At 35.3% G+C, this 20,112-nt stretch overlaps 2 protein-coding genes across 2 annotated transcripts; both read left to right on the top strand.

Annotated features, from left to right (window-relative positions):
- The first annotated feature begins 2,472 nt into the window (after positions 1 to 2,472).
- LOC145043989 (putative galacturonosyltransferase 14) lies at positions 2,473 to 9,254 on the top strand. Its single transcript, XM_078992790.1, has 6 exons — positions 2,473 to 3,117; positions 3,493 to 3,548; positions 3,655 to 3,810; positions 3,965 to 4,561; positions 6,968 to 7,270; positions 8,523 to 9,254. The coding sequence occupies exons 1-6, from the start codon at positions 2,907 to 2,909 to the stop codon at positions 8,802 to 8,804; spliced, it is 1,605 nt and encodes a 534-aa protein (XP_078848916.1). The 5' UTR covers positions 2,473 to 2,906; the 3' UTR covers positions 8,805 to 9,254.
- A 1,168-nt stretch (positions 9,255 to 10,422) lies between these two features.
- On the top strand, positions 10,423 to 13,362 carry LOC145043988 (membrane-anchored ubiquitin-fold protein 1-like). The gene is made up of 4 exons (XM_078992789.1): positions 10,423 to 10,638; positions 11,533 to 11,664; positions 12,381 to 12,545; positions 12,992 to 13,362. Coding segments are annotated over exons 1-4 (378 nt in total). The 5' UTR covers positions 10,423 to 10,637; the 3' UTR covers positions 13,072 to 13,362.
- The last annotated feature ends 6,750 nt before the right edge of the window (positions 13,363 to 20,112 follow it).

Raw genomic sequence — 20,112 nt, 5'->3', positions numbered from 1 at the left:
TTCTTTGGGTTTTCTTGCTTATGAATCATGGAAGAAGATCAAGAATATAAGAAATGTTACGCATGCAAGTTTGTAAACAGAGTTTTTCAAATGGGAAAAAGTTGGGAGGTCATATGAGAGGACACATGACGTTAATTTCAGCTAGCAAAAAACAGAGCATGAAAGAACATGATCAAGAATCCATTAATGGCGAAATGAGTATTGAATTTGACAAAGAAATAATCAAGTACAATGAAGATTCTAATGCAAATTCTTATGGTTTGAGACAAAACCCCAAGAAATCTTAGAGGATTTCAAATTTGAATCCGAAACAAATATCAGATTTAATTTGTAAGCAATGTGGTAAAGGGTTTCACTCATTGAGAGCTCTTTCTATTCATATGAGATCTTACTCACTTAAAAGCAAAGAATTAAGCCAGAAAATATTGTGCACAAAACGTGGTAAGGGTTTTGATTCAATGAAGGTTTTGTATGGTCATATGAGATGTCATACCATCAACTTATCTCAGTTGTCCAATCAATCATCTTCATCTTCTTCTACATCACCAGAAGATCACAAATGGAATGGAGGGGTAAAAAAGAAATAGCAAATCCAGTAAGGAGAAAGAGATCATGCACAAGGTACAACCCTACTAAACATAGTGATCCTTCTAGTTGTACTAGTTTGAGTTCTTTTGCATCATTTGGTGAGAATAATGATGATGAAGTGGAAGAAGAGACTCTGTGTTTGATGATGCTCTCAAGGGGTTTGAGGGGGGGAAAATGGTAATTTCAAGTGACTATGAATTTGATAGTTTAGATGGCCCATTGTAAATGTGTTAACAAATATCGAGAATAGCCTTTCAAAAGAAATTGATGAATCTTTTGAGACATTCATGAACGTTTAGATCTTGAGATTGAGGTTGAGAATGGTGATGTCAATATGAAGGTAATATGATATGGAGTGGGACACATTGTTTTTGATAAATTGAAACTTTATGACTTGTGTAACTTGTTTACATCATTGTTCGTGTTTTTTTTTTTTTTTTTTTTTCTTTTTAATAAAAGAAAAAAAAGTTTTGATGAGATGTAAACATGGTACTTAATTGCTTGTTTTGATAGAAAATATTATTTCTTGTTTGGTAATAGGATGTGTTATTTGTCTTGCTGGATTTATACAACTTTACCTTTAGAAAAAGAAACATGGTGTCTCGATGATATGCATGTTATCTAATTTTTGGTGTACAAGTTAATAATAAGTTGATCTCTAGGTTCAAGTGAAGGTAGTTGATTATGAAGCGATTGTTTGAATTTAATTAAGGACGAAGAAAGTTACACAAATGGCCCATGGTTTACTATATAGAGCAAATGTAGTCACTATGTGAATTTTTTTTGACACAAGTGATCCACGTGCCTCTCATATGATGGTAATTTTATCACATTGTATCTAATCATAATTGTTGAAGATATTTTTTGATTTCATCTTTTACTTATAGTTAACCATAGTCCCCCTCCCACTCACCAAGAAAACATCGTTACATCATTTTCTTCTTCATTTTTCATCTTCATTGTATAGAAGCACATACCGAAAATTAGGTTTTCTCGATTAAGATTAGTTCTTAAAATGTTGAATGTGTGTTCAAAGGATTCACAAAAACCGAACTTGCAGAAGGTTTATAGTTAATTATCGTTTTGAAACTTTAACGACAAGTAATTTTGTCCTCTAACTAATGCTTCCATTATAATATATACTAATATTTATCAAAATGTTAAATAATGTTCATAAGATCAAATCGAGCTACGATATTCTTTTTCTAGTTAATTGTACTTTTGGTCCCTGTTTAAAAAGTGGATTGCACTTTTAGTCCCTATAGTGTTCAGATAGACAAAATGATAGAAATAGTCACCACCGTGTGAGAAAAATTACACAAATTATTCATGCGTAACAAAATAACATAAACAATCACAGTGTAAGACACAATTATAGAAATTGTCCTTCTGTGAGAAATAGATGAAGTTACAAAATTGGTCCCTATATAAAAAAAGGTTACAGAAATAATCCTAGTGTGTAAAATAAAATGTAAAAATAATAATCAATGTGTAACAAAATTATGAAATGGTCTCTCATGCTGCAAGGTACATACTTAAAGCCCTCATTGCTGACATTTCCCATTCCTAGTTCTTTTTTCAGATGGGTTACACAATTTATGCACATATAAAATAATAAAATTGCTACTTTGAACAATTAAATAATATGCTATATATATTCAACAAAATAATAAAATAATGACATTCTTTTATAATAAATTAACAAAAATAGTTTACATAATCTACTCTTTTGTACAATTTACCTAAAAGATAATAGTAGATCCGATCATGCTATCCTATTAGAGAATTAAAAATTATAATTTACTTTGTTTGTACAATTTACCTAAAAAGAAAAAGAATAGTAGATCCGATCATTTGACAAATAAGTACCCATTTTCAAGAGCTTGGAAAAGGAAAGGCTACGCAATATAAGCAAATTATATATTTCCTCTCTCTCTCTCTCTCTCTCTCTCTCTCTGATACATGGGAGAGAAAAGTCAATCATCTATGAACAAATCTACGCAAGATTGCAGATTGATACAACTTTAAATTCATAGATTCCAAGGTTTATAGATTTGTATCTGGTGTTTAAACCCCTAATCTCTCGCGCATTTGTTCAATGAAATCAACCCAATGCATTGGTGTTGGGCAAATAGATTGAATTATTCGATTAGTAATAGGAAGGAGCGCGAATCTAGATTTTGCCATTTGTGTGGATCTGATTATGATGAGAACGTTACCCGGACGATTAATTTATACGTTAGAGAGGATCAATTGGAGGGGGTTCGGCGTCGGTGGTGCTAGGGTTTTTATGTTTGAGAAGAAATTAGGGGATCATTATGCAGCTACACTTCTCACATAGCATGAGAAGTATAACGATATCGAGCAACAATGGGTTTACTGACTTGATGAAGATCAAAGTCGCAGCTCGCCATATTTCTTACCGTACTATTTTTCATACTATTCTTATCCTGGCTTTCTTATTGCCATTTGTTTTCATCCTCACTGCTCTTGTTACCTTGGAAGGAGTCAACAAGTGCTCATCAATCGGTACACCACTAACTTTAAAGTTTTGTCTGTCGATCATTCCTTGATCTACTTTTTGATTTCAATATCTTTTAGTTATGCATACACATATTCCATCCTAGATCTCGATGTGTTAAAGTTTCTTAATTCTATCAGTGAAAAGTAGAACTCATCCTGGTATTACCTTGGTGGTTCTAGATCTTGGTTAAATTCTCTGGCATTGTCATACTTTTGATAGTCAAATTAGTTTTTGGATGGATTTTGGGTTTACCTTTTTCAAATCAAAGCTCATTTAGCAATCTGAATTCGTTTTCTATTGAACCTTTGGATCTCTCCACCATAATTTTATTGGAATGTCAAGTCACAGACACCCCATTAATTAATTCTTTCATGCTTCAGATTGTTTAGGTAGGCGTTTAGGACCAAAGCTTCTGGGAAGGGGTGATGATTCAGAGGTAAGATAATTTTCAATTCTCTGTATAAACAGCTCTTGATCATTTAACTGTGTCAAATCCCATGTTCATCTTGCCTCTTTCACATTTTTCATTTTGGTGGCAACAGAGGTTTCTTAGAGACTTCTCCATGGTCCTTGAACAAGTGAATTCTGAAGAAGTCCCAGATAATCTACAGCTTCCAGAAAACTTTGAACAACTTATTTCCGAAATGAAAAGCAACAAATACAAAGCCAAGGAATTTGCGATTATACTGAAAGGAATGGTATGTCAATTCAATTCATTTATGTTATTTATATGTTTCGACTGTTATGAATTGCCAACTTGGCAACTTCTGAACGAATCATCATATCAATTTGCTACAATTTTAAAACATAAACACATATAAGTAAACTGATAAATTTTATACACTTTGACAGATGGAAAGATCCGAAAGGGAGATCAGAGAATCAAAGTTTCAAGAACTAATGAACAAACACTTTGCAGCAACATCAATCCCAAAAGGAATCCATTGTCTCTCACTACGCCTCACAGATGAATACTCTTCAAATGCACATGCAAGAAAACAACTCCCATCACCCGAATTACTCCCACTTCTTTCAGACAACTCCTACCACCACTTCATAGTCTCTACAGACAACATTCTTGCAGCTTCAGTTGTAGTGACTTCAGCCATTCAGTCATCTCTAAGGCCTGAAAAAATCGTCTTCCATGTCATCACTGATAAAAAAACGTATGCAGGGATGCATTCATGGTTTGCTTTGAATCCGGTGTCACCTAGTATTGTTGAAGTGAAAGGGATTCATCATTTTGATTGGTTGACTAGAGATAATGTTCCTGTTCTTGAAGCCATGGAGAATCATAATGGAGTTAGGAATTATTATCATGGGAATCATGTTGCAGGTGCTAATGTTAATGTTAGTGTTACTTCACCAAGAGTTTTTGCATCCAAATTGCAAGCTAGAAGCCCTAAATATATATCATTGCTCAATCATATTCGCATATATTTGCCAGAGGTAATCACTAATCACTAGTTCATGTTATATTATTATTATTATTATATATAGGGTTAATAATATCATAAAACAGCTTATATTTTCGGTGTTTTTTGGATTGAATTTGAACCTCAAGTATATATTTTTCCTAAAAAAGACCTTACATTTTTAACTTTTTTCGATTTGGCCCTTTTAGGGTTTTAGCAGATTTACTGGTAATCTTCTAGTTTTACACAGCTTTTTTGGAAAAATCTTCAACTTTTTTTGTTTTCCGAAAAAACCCTTGGATTTTTACTTTTTCTTTTTCCTGAATAAACCCTCACGTTTGACAATTGTTTCGGAGGATTAATCTCAAAAAGGACCTTGTATTTTGTGTTTTTTCCGGAATAAACCCTCATTTTTTCCGATCAGGTCCTTTTAGTCATTTTTTCCAAAATAATTGTAAAATGTGAAGGTTTTTTTGAGAAAAACTAAAAAGGTTGAGGGTTTATTTGGAAGCATTTAGAAGGTTGAGAGTTTTTTTTTGGAAAATAATACAAAGTTGAAGGCTTTTTCGTAAAAAATGAAAAAAAATACAAGGTCCTTTTCAGGCAAAAAATAAATTTGAGGTTTAATCCTGAAAAAACACAAAACATAAGGTTTTTTTAGATTAACCCTATTTCGGAAGAAAAAAGTTGTGGGTTTTTTTTGGAAAAAAAGAAAAAATCTGAGAGTTTTTTTCGGGTTTTTCCTGGAAAAGTGTTCAAAACCGGAAGATTGCCGATAAACCTCTAAAAGGGCCAAATTGGAATAAATGGAAAAATGCAAGGTCTTTTTCAAAAATAAAATAAAATTCAGGTTTAATCCGGCTAGAAACCCAAAATGTAAGGTCTTTTATTTCTTTGCTCAAATATTAACATAATTTTATTTCTTTACCTATAATAGCAATAAATAAAGTAATTTTATAACTTTCATATTATATTTTTCTATTATCGGTAAAGAAATGCAAGTATGTTGCTATCATGCGTAATAAAGAGAGTAATTTTATAACTATTTTTTTTTATTACATATCCTCCCTAATAAATAAAGAACTTTTTGCCACATGTCATCTTCTCCTCTAATTTGCCACATATAATTTTCTCGTAGTTTCTAATTTATTTGTTTTCCACATGTAATTTGCTTATTGGTTCCATTTTATATTTAGTGAAAATCATTGATTTAATTAATTAAATTCATTCTTGAAATAAATTATAATAAATTCCATCAAATTTACGTCTCAACATATTTATTTTCCTTTTTTATTTTGCATTATTTACATAAAAGTAACTTTTTTCAATTTAAACTTATTTTTACATAAATTTGTATTACTTTGTATTCATTTATATACTTATTCATCAAAGATTTTTATTATATAAAATTATTACTTTTTAAATTGCCTAAGGTTTACAAGTTTATATTTTCTTTTTAATAAATCCGTGTAATACACAGGTCTCACACCTAGTCCTTTCTAATAAATGAAGGCTTTTTTTGCCACTTGTCACACCCTCATTCAATTTGCCAAATGTCATTTTGTTGTTATTTTGAATTAATTTTTTTTCGCATGTCATTTTGAGTTTTTCTATTTTATTAAATTCCATATAATATTTTAAATTCCATATAATATTTTATTAAATTCCATATAATATTTTAATGTAATAATTATAATAAATTTAGTAATAAAGGGATATCAATTTCATTAATGAATTTACCTTTTAATTTCAAAATTTCCAAAATTAAAGCTCACTAGTTTCTTTTATTTATTTAAATTTAAAAGATAAAAAACATTTCCATTATAATAATTCATTATTTATTTTTTTAAAATTAACTCATGTAATACATGAGTCTCACAACTTATACCTAATAAATGAAGGTTTTTTTGCCACATGTCATCACCTAATTCAATATGCCACATGATATTTTTTTAATTTTTTCAATTTCATTTAAATCCACTTGGCAAATTGTGGGTTTTTTTTTTTTTTTTGCTTTGTTATTAAATTATAAAAGAATCTAATCTAATCTAAAAATATAATAAACAAAAATAAGGAAACTTAAATGTCTCCATAAATTCTCACATAATATGTCAGTTAATGTATTAAATTCAATTAAAATTCAAATCAACTTTCTTAATTGAAAAACATAATTTTCAGCCAATCCTCTTTGAATTCACAATAATTTGCAGAAACCTTGCAAAAATTGGTTCATTCACGGCTAATATTGATATTTTTTCCAAATTAAGTTTTGTAAATTAATAAACATGTAATATTTAACAAAATATATTAATTTTTTTTAAAAAAAACTGTGTATTACATGGGTCTCTCACCTAGCTGCTATTACTAATAAGCTATAAAGAACTATAAGTAGATTGCTACTATCTGATATTTTAATGGTAAATTTAATTTTTTTTGACAGCTTTTCCCAAATCTTGATAAGGTGGTTTTCTTGGATGATGACATTGTAATACAACGGGATTTATCGCCACTTTGGGACATTGACCTTGGTGGAAAAGTCAACGGGGCAGTTGAAACTTGTAAAGGTGAAGATTCATGGGTGATGGGTAAGCGATTCAAAATCTACTTCAACTTTTCTCATCCACTTGTAGCAAAAAATTTGGACCCTGAGGAATGTGCTTGGGCTTTTGGGATGAACATCTTTGACTTGCGTGCATGGAGAAAAACTGATATTAGAGAAACATATCACTCGTGGCTAAAAGAGGTAAGACAACTAAACAAATATTCATCACATCTTTTTTTTTTTAATCAAGTTCTGTAACATTTTGTTAGTATATTCTAATATTCATTTTGACCCACATTTTTTTTAAAATGACTATTTTACCCTTGGACCAAAACTGAAATGTTAGTATACCACAGGGACCAAGTTTGTATTTTTTTCTCTTAATTTTTTTTTTTTTTGACTGAGGTATATTTTTTTTTGTTAATATATTAGCTTTTGACCCGCAAGTTTGTTGAAATGATCATTTTGTTCTTGGACCAAAACTGAAAAAAAGGTTCACCACAGGGATCAAGTTTGTAATTTTCTCTTATTATTATTTTTTAATTATGGTTTGTAAGAGTTTGTTAATATATTATTTTTGACCCATAAATTTGCTAAAACTACCATTTTGCCCTTGGAACAAAACTGGGAGAAAAAAAGACAGGGACCATGTTTGTAATTTTATCTGTTTAAAAAAATAAATGAAGGTCTATAACATTTTGTTAATATATGGTTTTTTAACTACAAATTTGTTAAAATGACCATTTTGCCCTTGGAACAAAACTTGGAAAAAAAAAGACAGGGACCATGTTTGTAATTTTATCTTTTTAAAAAATAAATGACGGTCTATAACATTTTGTTTATATATTGTTTTTTAACCTATTAAAATGACCATTTTGCCCTTGGACCAAGTTTGTAATCTTCTCTCTCTCTCTCTCTTGAAGGTCTATAACATGTATATGCATATGGCTTTTCTAAATATTTTGATTTTTTAGTGTGTATTGTAAATTGAATTATTTATTAATATTTTAAATCATTTATATACTAATATAACGAGCCATTTTAAACTATATTACTCTATTATATATTCTCTACGCTCTTCTGATCCTTATCCTGAGTTTTTTTTTGGTACTTCAGAAGTTTAATATTTTAGTGCCCACATTTTTCTTTTAACAAACATATTATGCCCACATATTCAATTTGCAACATTTTTTCATTCATACTGTTTCTAAATCAGTTTTGGTCCAAGGGCAAAATGGTCATTTAAAAAAAACATTGAACAGCTAGGTTGTTAGCAGTTTAAACAACAAAGCAACTAATCCAGTTAGGAAATTTCAAAATAAGGACGCAACTTGCAAGTGAAAAAGTTCTCCGGACCAAAATTGCAAAAACCAGATATACCCAAGGACCAAAAATGTAACTCACTCAAACGATTATAACATTCTTATGAAGATTTTGGTTTCCTTGTTTGCAGAATCTAAATTCAAATTTATCACTATGGAAACTTGGAACCCTACCACCAGCCCTAATTGCATTTAGAGGTCAAATCCACCCGATTGACCCATCATGGCACATGTTGGGTTTGGGCTACCAAAAGAACACAAGCATCCAAAGTGTAAAAAAAGCAGCTGTAATCCACTACAATGGTCAGTCAAAACCATGGCTAGAAATCGGGTTTGACCATCTCCGCCCTTTTTGGTCAAAATACGTTAATTACTCCAATGATTTTGTCAAAAACTGCCACATCATGGAGTAGCTATGGCCCACATCAAAGTAAAAAACAAAGAATTTTGTCAACACAATGCAATGCTGCTCAAAGGGCTGGACCCCAAACCCTAAACTCTGAACCCTAAACCCTGAACCCTGGATCTTAATTTATTCTGATAATATATATTGAGCATTGCGTATACGTTAAATCAATAGGATGATGAAATAATAGAAATTAAGTATTGGGCCGAGATTGATGGAGAAGATGGTATTTAAAACTTTGGCTCGATTAGCTTCAGAAAAAAAAAAAAAGAGATATGATTCTTTGTTACGATATAAGTTTATTTTTATATAATTGTGTCAAATTTTAGGGATGTAGAGGGTGGGTTCGAATTTGTTTGTTTACAGGAGGGGGAACATTATTTTTTAGGTTATATGTGATATGTACGATTCATGAGAAACATTTTAAAATGTGCAGTAAATTCTTTTTGGTATCTAATGTGTGTATTTATTTATTTATTTATTTTTGTTGCGTATCAAGTCTTAAATCCCTCGATGTATTAAAAATGCTCGTTTTGTTTGCTACTTTTCTATTTGTTAATGTGCCTAAGTGAAGTTGATCGTTTTGCCTACGTGGAAAAAGGTAAGGGCCCAAATCACGGCATCTGTCGTAGAAAACTTTGTATATAAATTCTTATACACAATCAACTAACTTTGTTTGGTATATTTCATAAGTAGAGACAATATGAATGAATGAATGAATTGGACGACATATATCGCCCAACATTTAATTAAACGCTCATTGGTTAATCTTGTTGGATATTTTACTCAACTATAAGATAATAATTGCTATATTTTGTGAATTGATTATGGTTTTCGACCATACACTATTGTTGGTTTATATTTCATTTTTTTAGAAAATGTGAGTGTAGAAGCTAGAAATAAAACTTATGTTAATTTAACAGTAAATAACGCTTATTAGTTTTACTAAAAATATGAAACCATCACTGGAAATATTAACTTGTTTATAGTGATATGCCTTACTTTTAAAAGAGATTTGAGATTGAGATTGGATTCCCGGGTTAACTTTTTTATATCAAAAGTGATTTTTAAGAAAATTGCTTATTAGCTTATGGTTTTTAGAAAAAACTGATTTTAAAAAGTGTTTGGATGTGAAAAGCTGTTTTTCTAGGATTAAAATGGTTAAAAAGCTAAAAAGTTAGGATTTTCCAGCTTTTAGAAACTTTACTTTTTCCTATCCAAAAAACTGTTTTAAAAAACAAATATTTTTTTTAGCTTGTTAGCTTTTTAAAAAGCTAAAAAGCTAAAAAGCTTTTTTTTAAAAGCTATCCCAAACACTAGTCAAGAAAAAGATAGCTAAGCATCCTTAGTTTCTAACTAGAGATCATCAATCAAAACTTTAGTAACCACATTTAACCGGATAACAGGTAAATCATGAATATTATTATCCTCACTCATTGTTTGAAGTTGTTATCTTAATCAAAATTAAATGGATTCATCTTCCAAGGGATCACGTGATATTGTAGCATTTGCAAGAGATATGATGAAGTGTCTTTTCCATGTCATTTGAAAAAGTGTATGAAAGTTCTTTGAATGGCTAGTGTAAATGCATCAACAAGTCTTCATTAGTCCTTTCTCATTCTTTCTTTCACACGTTTGATATGACCCCAAAAAGTTCAAATTTCATAGAAATTTCAGTCTCCTTTCCTACTACACATTTCCTATTATTTTCTTCACGCGATTTATATAAACCTCTGTTTTTTTCTTTCAAATTCATCAGCAAAGAAAACCTATCGTCTTTGTTCTCACGAAATTCATCACTGTAGTTGAATCCAGAATCCAGATCGATTTCTTTGATCTAAGTAAGCATCTTTTGATCCATGTAATATGTTTCTATTCTATGATCATTGTACATGTAAATGATAATTTGGATCTTGACTTTGCTATTAATTTTGACTTGACTTGTGGTATAGATGTTACCCATTTTAGAATTTTAGCAGATGAGATGTTTTTGGTGATTATTGGCTTTTGTTTATATTAATTCGAACGCTCCAATTAAGGATTTCACTACACATATCCAAAGATTTATGGGTAGTTCTTCTTTTCTTGATTTATAGGTTTAAGTTTAACACCCTTGAGAATTTTACTATAAGCTATGTTCTTAGGTAGTTGATCGATTCTTGACTTTTCTTGAAGGGATTAATTATTTAATTTTGCAAATTTCATATTAAAAAGTTGTGTGCTTGTTTATTTGAAGCTAAATCCTACTGGAAGTTTAATAGTTGATATATTTAAAAGTTTCTAATCAATTGCTTATCTATATTTTATTCAAAAGCGTATGGATTCCTAATATACTACCAACACTTCTAGAATCTATTTTAGTAATTCCAATAAAATACTAAGTACTTATTTAATAATGCCTTTCTAATAATATTCTTTGGTGGTTTCATGACTTTTTTTTAATACATTTTGTTAACCGACTTAATCTATTTTAGTAATTCCAATAATATACTAAATACTAATTTAATATTGCCTTTCTAATAATATTCTTTGGTGGTTTCATGACTTTTTTGGGATACATTTTGTTAACCTACTTGGTTTTGATTCATTAACTTCCTTTAAATACTCATAAAAATGTGGCCATCTTGATTCTTGCATTTGTGTTGAGTAATTATAATTATTTTTTTGGCTACGATTGTTCTTACTTTTATTTTAAATAATTACATAACTAAGAGTGTTTTGGATGTATCTTTAAGTGTCAGGAGTGCCAGATTCACTTGAGATCAAGTTTCTTTTGATTGATGGATCGATTATTGGTCCTACAAGCTTCCCAAAAGCCACAAGTGTGGCTTCTTTGAAAGAAAACATCATTTCTCAATGGCCTGAAGGTTAGAAAACATTTTTTTTTTCTCGATGTATTTTTTAGGCAGTGTTTGATATGATTTGATATGATTGAATCAAAGAAAAAATAAAATGATTCGTTGTATTGGAATCAAAGTTTTCTCAGATATAGATATAATGGAATTGACCTAATTGCTCCTACTTTGTCAATTGTCATTATTGACTTGTGAGAAAGTGTCACTAGGTTTATTTATTTATTTAATCGTCGAATGGAAAATTGTAGTATAACCAAACTTTTTATAGAATTTTCAATGTCAAATATTCTTTTAAGAGTCGTGATTTTAAATAAATTGTAGTTTTATTTCCTAAAACTAACCAGAGTTTTTATTTTTATTATTTTAATGTGGTTTCTATAGCTTTTATTATTATTATTTTTTGTCTTGTAAATAATAATTTCTATAATAACAGCTAAATAATATATAGACTAGTATTAAAACTATACTTAGAATTTACATAAATATCAAATACTCTTAATTATGAAAATAAATTTCATTCAATCTAAGCAACCCAACATGATCATAAATATATGACTCATTCCATTATCTTTCTTATTCTACTAACTTGGTTATTGCATTCTTTCGGTATTTTCTTAATTCGTCATTCAATTCCATCAATTTAAACAAACTTTTATTTTTGCGTTAAGAAAAAATATCGTTATTCTTTCTTGACTAAATGAAAGAATTGTATGTTTTATTTTCTACAGGGAAGGAAAATGCTCCAAGAACGATAAAAGATGTAAAATTAATTAGTAATGGAAAAGTATTGGAGAACAGTAATACGGTTGGAGAATGCATGAGTCGGTTTTGTGATGTTCCTTGTAGCATTACAACCATGCATGTAGGTATTAACCAAGCACCTCAAGAAAAAGGTTAGCCTTTTCTTAATACACTCTCAACTAGCGGTTTTTTTTATTGATTTAGTTATTGAAGTCTTAACAATCAATGAAAACTAATAGTTTAGTGGCAAAATTTATAAATGAATGAATACATGCGTTGTTTTTCCCTTTTTAAGTATCAGAAAAAATGCTTTTCTCATCAAACAATCAGAAAAGATAGAATCATTTAATCACTAAGAAAAAAAAATCACTAAGAAGATTTGGTAAAACAGCTAAATTAAAAGAATGATAGAAATATTTAGCTTTTTTTTTATACATTAGAGGTACTGTATGTCCTGTACCTTAATAAATTAATATTCAAAGAAAAATATACATTTTAGAAAAAAAAAAAACCCGACCACAGATATATCTTTATTCATGGATGTTGGGGTGTTTAAACAACTAATGATTTTGTGTTATTTAAAATTTATTGCATTTAGTGGTCAAATTCAAACAATTGAGCCATCATAGCAAGTGTTGGGGTTGGGCTACCAAAAGAGCACAAGCATCAAAGCCATAGCTAGAGATTGGGTTCGGGCATCTTCGTTCGTTTTGGTCAAAATAGGCCGATTACTCTAATAATTTTGTCAAAAATTCTATTGGTTTGAGTTTTTGCAATAAACATGTTCCTATTGTATGCGTTCATGCTTTCTTCGTAGCGTCTTAAATCCCTAGATTCAAGTGGTTGCATCTTTAATGTACTAAATATGTGTCATAAATTCAAGTGGTTGCATGTCCAATGTACTAAAGTTTAAGTATGTTCATTGTGTACACAAAGCTTTTATTTATGCATGTACTACATGTTTGCACACCTAATTGAAGTCGGTTGGGAGGTATATTTCAAAAAGGGTCAAGGATCCAAGTCTTAAAATCTATAGTTGAGAGTTTCAATTTCAATACATATTGAGCTTTTGTAAGCACTTGCATCTCTAAGGAAAAAATTATCCTTTTACCTAATTTTACATTTAACATGGATGGGCCCATGTGGGCCAACTCTAGAGCTACAAGAAGAATAACCATTTATGTCCGAAAGATTATTGATTTTTTTATTTATAAAATTGTTTTCATGGAAAGTTAAAATGTAATTTCTTTTATGAGTGTAGTGACCCGATTATCATTACGTATGCAAAATTGTAATGATCAAGTGAATCTAAAGCAATATCGAAGAACACACAATGTAAATAATCTCGTTTAAGCTCTCATTAGATCTAATAAGCTATTAGAAAGTGGGTTATGTAATAATTCTTTCACGAGACTAATCTTTCAAAATGGTTATTACGTAAAATAGAAGTCATTCACTTCCTATTTATAGGAAAGGCTACACCCATTACACATCCAAAGAGGGTAAGCCACATACAAGGAGAACTTTGCATCCCAACATTTTCATCTCAAAGTTAGGATTGGATCTCCCGACTTCAATATACAAACGAGCTCCAAGTGATTAAGACCAACTCCCCCTCGAAGTAATATCGGTCTTCAAATCCACTTTAAAAAATAATATCTAATAATCTTCAAATACCAATTTCAACATTCTCCCCCTTTTTATAATCAACAAATGATTATAAAACCCATAAGGGTATGAGTAGCACTCGAGGAATAAACCATACAAAACTCCCCCTCGATGCGCGACAAAAATGAAACCACGAAAATCTTGCACGAAAAATAATCACGAAAACTCAAGGAAAAAATCTTCAAAAGTTGTGAAGATTTCGACTTTTGGGTGAGAGTAGCAAGATATCTCACCCGCGACCGAGGCGGTGGAATACACCGGGCTGTGCGACTTAGTTCATGGATCACAAGCTAATTGAATAAACATCACAAGTTACAACAATAACAACATAGCAGTAACATTACACTTTAAGGTTTGAATACAAGGTTCATAATAATTGTAACACCGTAAAATTTAAAACAAATTTTCGCATTTTTAAACACATTTTTCCAACACATTTATTAACAAAATCCCATAGTATCATAACTTTGCTTCACAAAATATTTCCCAATATCAAAATACATAAAAACCCATGCGTGTGTACGAATCATGCCAACGCCTTCCCACGATCATCCCTGGTACCTGAAACACATAACACACAACACTGTAAGCATAAAGCTTAGTGAGTTCCCCAAAATACCATACATAACATATACTAGCCACTCGAGGCTATAACTCTGTGGGCCCATGGGCCCTAACTCTGTGGACCGTCTAGTCCTAGCTCTGTGAACCTACCGGTTCTAACTCTGATATACTCTAATATACACATGGTATAAATCACATAAGCATAATGCAGTGCAACACAATCACGTAATAGCATATAGTAACTCTGTCGCATGACTCTAATTACCACTCAAGGTAAAGTATAGTGAGAAGACTCACCTCAAATATCTCGGTAAATCTCTGACTCGGTAGAAATACGATCTAGCCTCCACCTAATCACATAAAGTAATACTCTCATAAATATAACTCTCATGACTAGACTCTACCCTCTCTAGGCACCTTGAGAAGGGTAAAAGACCATTTTACCCCTCCTTTGGCTCAAAGGCCCTCATTGTTGACCAAACCCTAAAAGTCAACCAAAGTCAATGGTCAAACTTTGACCCGACTCATCGAGTGCACTTGGGCAACTCGGCGAGTCCACACGTGTCCACTAACTCCCTAGTCTCGCTTGGCATGTCAACTCCCTCCCCTTGCTCGACGAGTCACACCTGGCATGAATCGCGGGGCCACCCCGACTCAACTCGTCGAGTCTCTAGATCAACTCGGTGAGTTTCATCTTGAACTCCAGTCCTCTAATCCCTCCCTGACTCACTGATTTATTCCCCCAACTCAGTGAGTCTACTCGCTGAGTGATTTACGGGAAACCCTAACCCTACTCGCCGAGTCTGATCTTTGGACTCGGCGAGTTCATGCCATGCAAAAACTCCATTGACCTCCTGAGGTCAGATCTGTTCCATAAACCCATAGATCTGACCTTCCCAAGCATGATAATCACGTAAAGTTCAGACCTTGACACTCATACGACATCTAAATGGTCCTACTTGGTGATTTAGCCCCAAAAATAAACTCCTAAGTTCATGGCTCCCAAAATAACCCATAAAGCTCCAAGGATTAAGGCATCTGGACCTCTTTGAGTCCAGATTCAAAGCATAAACTCGAGAAGGGACCAATTGCTCCATGTATCCATTTTCTAAAGGGGTTAGAAAACCCTAAATCTAAGAATCAACACCAAAACTGAAGAAGGTCTGAATAAATACCTCAAGATGAAGTCTCTGAACTCTGAAACCACCAGATTCGCTCCTCCTTCAGTCTCCTCTTGCCTTGGTCACCTCCTTTTTCCAATCACACCAACAAAATGATCAAAAGTGGCCTCTCCTCCCTCACAAACGCTCAAGATCTCTTAGGGTATCTTTCTGGGGTTTGGTAGCTGCAAATGACGTCCCTAAGGACCTTTAAATAGGTGCCAAACTCAGGAAATTAGGGTTTCATTAAACAGCATGGACTCGTCGAGTCCGATCATGAACCCAAATGAGAATCTGCGACCCTACTCGGTGAGTCTAAGCACCAACTCGCTGAGTCCCTCTACAAACTTCAAAATAAATGAATAAAACAATATACTTGGGAATCTGAATGTTACAATTCCCCCCCATTAGAATGAGACTTCGCCCTCGAAGTCTCATTCTGCAAACAACTCTGGATGCTGCTCACGCATCTCGCGCTCCGGCTCCCAAGTCAACTCTGACCCTTTCCTATGCTGCCACTGTACCTGCACCAGAGGCACTTGCTTGTTCCTTAGAACCTTGATCTTCCGATCTCTAATTTCCACCAGTCTCTCAACATAGTTCAGGCCCATATCCATATGAATATCCTCTAATGGCACCACTGCCGACTCGTCGCCTATACACTTTCTCAACTGTGACATGTGGTAAGTGTCGTGAATCTGACCCAACTCTGCAGGTAGCTCCAAACGGTAGGCTACCATGCCTACCCTCGTGATCACCCTGAAAGGTCTAATATATCGAGGCCCTAACTTGCCCCTCTTCCTGAATCGGATCACTCCTTTCCAAGGAGAGACCTTTAGGAGCACGAAGTCGCCGACCTGAAACTCGAGCTCGGACCGATGCCTGTCCGCATAACTCTTCTATCGACTCTGAGCGGTCAACAACCTCTGTCTGACCTGCTGTATGTGCTCAGTCGTTTGAAGTACGATCTCTATACTACCCATCACACATTACCCTACCTCTCCCCATCAAATGGGGGTCCGACACCTCCTCCCATACAACAGCTCAAAGGGAGGCATAACAATGCTCGAATGATGGCTGTTGTTGTAGAAAAACTCTACCAAGGGCAAATATGTGTCCCAACTCCCGCCAAAATCCAACACACATGCTCGGAGCATGTCCTCAAGCGTCTGAATTTTCCGCTCGCTCTACCCGTCAGTCTGTGGGTGATATGCGGTACTAAAATGCAGCCTCGTACCCAACTCCTCATGAAATTTTATCCATAATCTGGATGTGAAAAGCACATCTCGATCTGAGACAATCGAGATCGGTACTCCATGCCGCGATACCACCTCTCTCACATACAACTCTGCCAGCCTCTCTGCAGAAGAGCTCTCGCTAATAGCAAGGAAGTGAGCGCTCTTCGTCAACCTGTCTACAATCACCCAAATTGCATTGATGCCCCTCGCAGTCCTCGGCAATTTGGTGATAAAATCCATAGTAATCTGCTCCCACTTCCACTCGGGAACCTCTAACCGTTGCAACTTACCATGCGGTCTCTGGTGCTCGGCCTTAACCCTACGACAGGTTAGGCACCTCTCAATGAACCATGCGACGTCCCTCTTCGTACAGGCCCACCAATACTCCTTCTTCAGGTCCAAATACATCTTAATGTCCCCGGGATGGATCAAGAACTTCAATCGATGTGCCTTTTCCATCAAAATGGTACGCATCCCGCCCACAAACGGTACCCAAATCCGACCCTGAACTGTCATAAGCCCCCGACTATCGGTAACAAACTCCGATACCTGCTCGATATCTCGCTCTGTCTTCTGGTTTTCTGGTCTCACAGCCTCAGCCTGGGCCCCTCGAATGGTGTCCAACACTGGAGTCATTACTGTCAATCTCATGCAAACGTCCCGCATCGGGGCGCTTTCTGCCCTACGGCTTAGGGAATCGGCTACCACATTAGCCTTACCCGGGTAGTACAGGATCTCACAATCATAATCCTTTACCACGTCCAACCATCTCCTCTGCCGCATATTCAAGTTGTCCTGATCCATCAAGTACTTCAGGCTCTTGTGATCCGTGTATATGGTACACATGACCCCATACAGATAGTGACGCCAGATCTTGAGGGTGAACACTACTGCTCCAAACTCTAGATCGTGGGTGGGATACCTTATCTCATGAGGCTTCAGCTGCCTTGATGCGTATGCTATCACATGCCTCCGCTACATAAGCACCACTCCCAACCCTGATATCGATGCATCACAATATACCACGAAGTCCTCCATTCCCTCTGGAAGAGCTAATACCGGGGCTTCGCATAACCTTTGGCGAAGTGTCTTGAAGGAGGCCTGCTGCTCTGGGCCCCATGAGAAAGCAATACCCTTCCGGGTCAACTTGGTAAGTGGCACAACGATCTTGGAGAAATCCCTGATAAATCTCCGATAATAGCCTGCCAATCCTAGGAAACTCCTGATCTCTGTGGGTGACCTCAGCACCTCCCAACTCATCACCGCCTCAATCTTGGCCGGATCGACCAATATCCCTTTCTGGTTAACGAGATGCCCTAGGAACTAGACCTCTCGTAACCAAAAATCACACTTGGAGAATTTAGTGTAAAGCCTCTCCGATCTCAAAACTCCGAGGATCTCTCTCAAATGTTCCTCATGCTGTTCTCTGGATCTCGAATACACCAATATGTCTTCAATGAACAGGATCACCGAGCGATCCAACATCGGCCTACATACTATGTTCATGAGATCCATGAATACCGCCGACGCATTGGTGAGCCCGAAAGAAATCACCACGAACTCGTAATGTCCGTAATGAGTCCTGAACACTGTCTTCTGGATGTCCTCATCTCGCACCCTCACCTGATGATAACCTGACCTCAAATTGATCTTGGAGAACCAAAATGCTCCCTATAACTGATCGAACAAATCATCGATCCTTGGCAACGGGTAACGGTTCTTGACCGTCAACTTGTTCAATTCCCTGTAATCAATGCACATCCGGTGTGAGCCATCATTTTTCTTAACAAAAAGGATAGGCGCTCCCCATGGCAAACTGCTCGGCCGAATAAACCCCTTCCTTAGCAGCTCCTGAAGCTGCGAGGATAACTCCTGCATCTCTGGAGGCGCAAGGTGATAAGGTGCCTTGGCGATAGGCGCAGCCCCCGGAACCAAATTGAGGCTGAACTCAACCTGCCTCTTGGGAGGCACACCTGGTAACTCTTCCGAAAATACATCTGGGAACTCACGCACTATCGGAACCTCATCTACTGACCTCGGTCTCTCTGAATCAACCCTCGTATCCATAACATATGATACAAATCCCTTACATCCCTGTTGTAGACTCTTCCTCGCTCTAGCGGCTGAACAAAATGCCGACCTAGAACGCGTACCCTCGCCGTACACGGTAAGAACTTCCCCACTAGGGTCTCGTATGGTCACCAGCTGTCTCTCGTAGTCGATAACTGCTCCAAACTTGCTCAACCAGTCCATGCCCACGATGACACGGACATCTCCCATCGCAATAGGAACTAGATCAATCGGAAACTCAACGCCGAAAATCTCGAGTACACACCCTCGGATCACCTCGGTGGCATACACCGCTCTCTCGTCAACTATGGAAACTCTCATAGGTTGACTCAATGCCTCTCGACTAATACTGATGTGCTGACTAAAAGCCAAAGATACAAAAGACCGACTCGCACCCGAGTCAAATAACACCAAGGCAGGTACAAAATTCACAAGAAAAGTACCTACACATATCATAATATAAGCACAATATCTCAACATAAAAGTAAATATATGAAAGAATACATACCAGCCACGACATCGGGCGCTGTGTGGACCTCCTCCACAGTCAACTGGAAGGCTCTCCCTAGTGCCTTCGGTACCTCGGCCTTCACTGACCGGCTCTCAGTAGCTCTGATATCAGCAGGGGTAGATCCCTGAGGTGCTCCCTGGGCTGCCCCTCGTAACCATGGACACTCTGCCTTGCGGTGTCCGGTCTGGTTGCAGTGAAAGCATACTGCAAACCCCTTGGGGAAATCCTTGGCCATATGCCCCTCCTTGCCACATTTGTAGGAAGACCCCGCTCTGCACACCCCCTCGTGGCTCTTGCCGCACTTACCACAAGTGCGGCCCTTCTGACTCCCAGATCGCGAATCAGGGGGCTTGGTCCACTTGGCTGCCGGCTGAGACCGTGCCGGTCGCCGATCACTCTCTTTAGACTCAGCCTCCTCCCTAGCCTAGGTCTCCAGCTCTATCTCCTTCTTCCGGGCATTTGACTGAAGCTCAACAAATGTCCAATACGTCGAGTTCGCCACGAACTC

The sequence above is a fragment of the Lactuca saligna genome, chromosome 4 (genome assembly GCF_052625555.1).
Source record: "Lactuca saligna cultivar CGN05327 chromosome 4, ASM5262555v1, whole genome shotgun sequence".
In the NCBI taxonomy this organism is placed as follows: domain Eukaryota; kingdom Viridiplantae; phylum Streptophyta; class Magnoliopsida; order Asterales; family Asteraceae; genus Lactuca; species Lactuca saligna.
The sequence above is the reverse complement of the archived record's forward strand: the minus strand, read 5'-3'. Positions and strand labels throughout refer to the sequence as shown.

Coding starts and splice junctions, on each gene's coding strand:
- LOC145043989 (XM_078992790.1), top strand. CDS start 2,907: ATGCAGCTACACTTCTCACATAGCATGAGAAGTATAACGATATCGAGC. Junction 3,811..3,964: donor CGATTATACTGAAAGGAATG/GTATGTCAATTC, acceptor ACACTTTGACAG/ATGGAAAGATCCGAAAGGGA. Junction 7,271..8,522: donor ATCACTCGTGGCTAAAAGAG/GTAAGACAACTA, acceptor CCTTGTTTGCAG/AATCTAAATTCAAATTTATC.
- LOC145043988 (XM_078992789.1), top strand. Junction 11,665..12,380: donor CATTTCTCAATGGCCTGAAG/GTTAGAAAACAT, acceptor TATTTTCTACAG/GGAAGGAAAATGCTCCAAGA. Junction 12,546..12,991: donor CCAAGCACCTCAAGAAAAAG/GTTAGCCTTTTC, acceptor TATTGCATTTAG/TGGTCAAATTCAAACAATTG.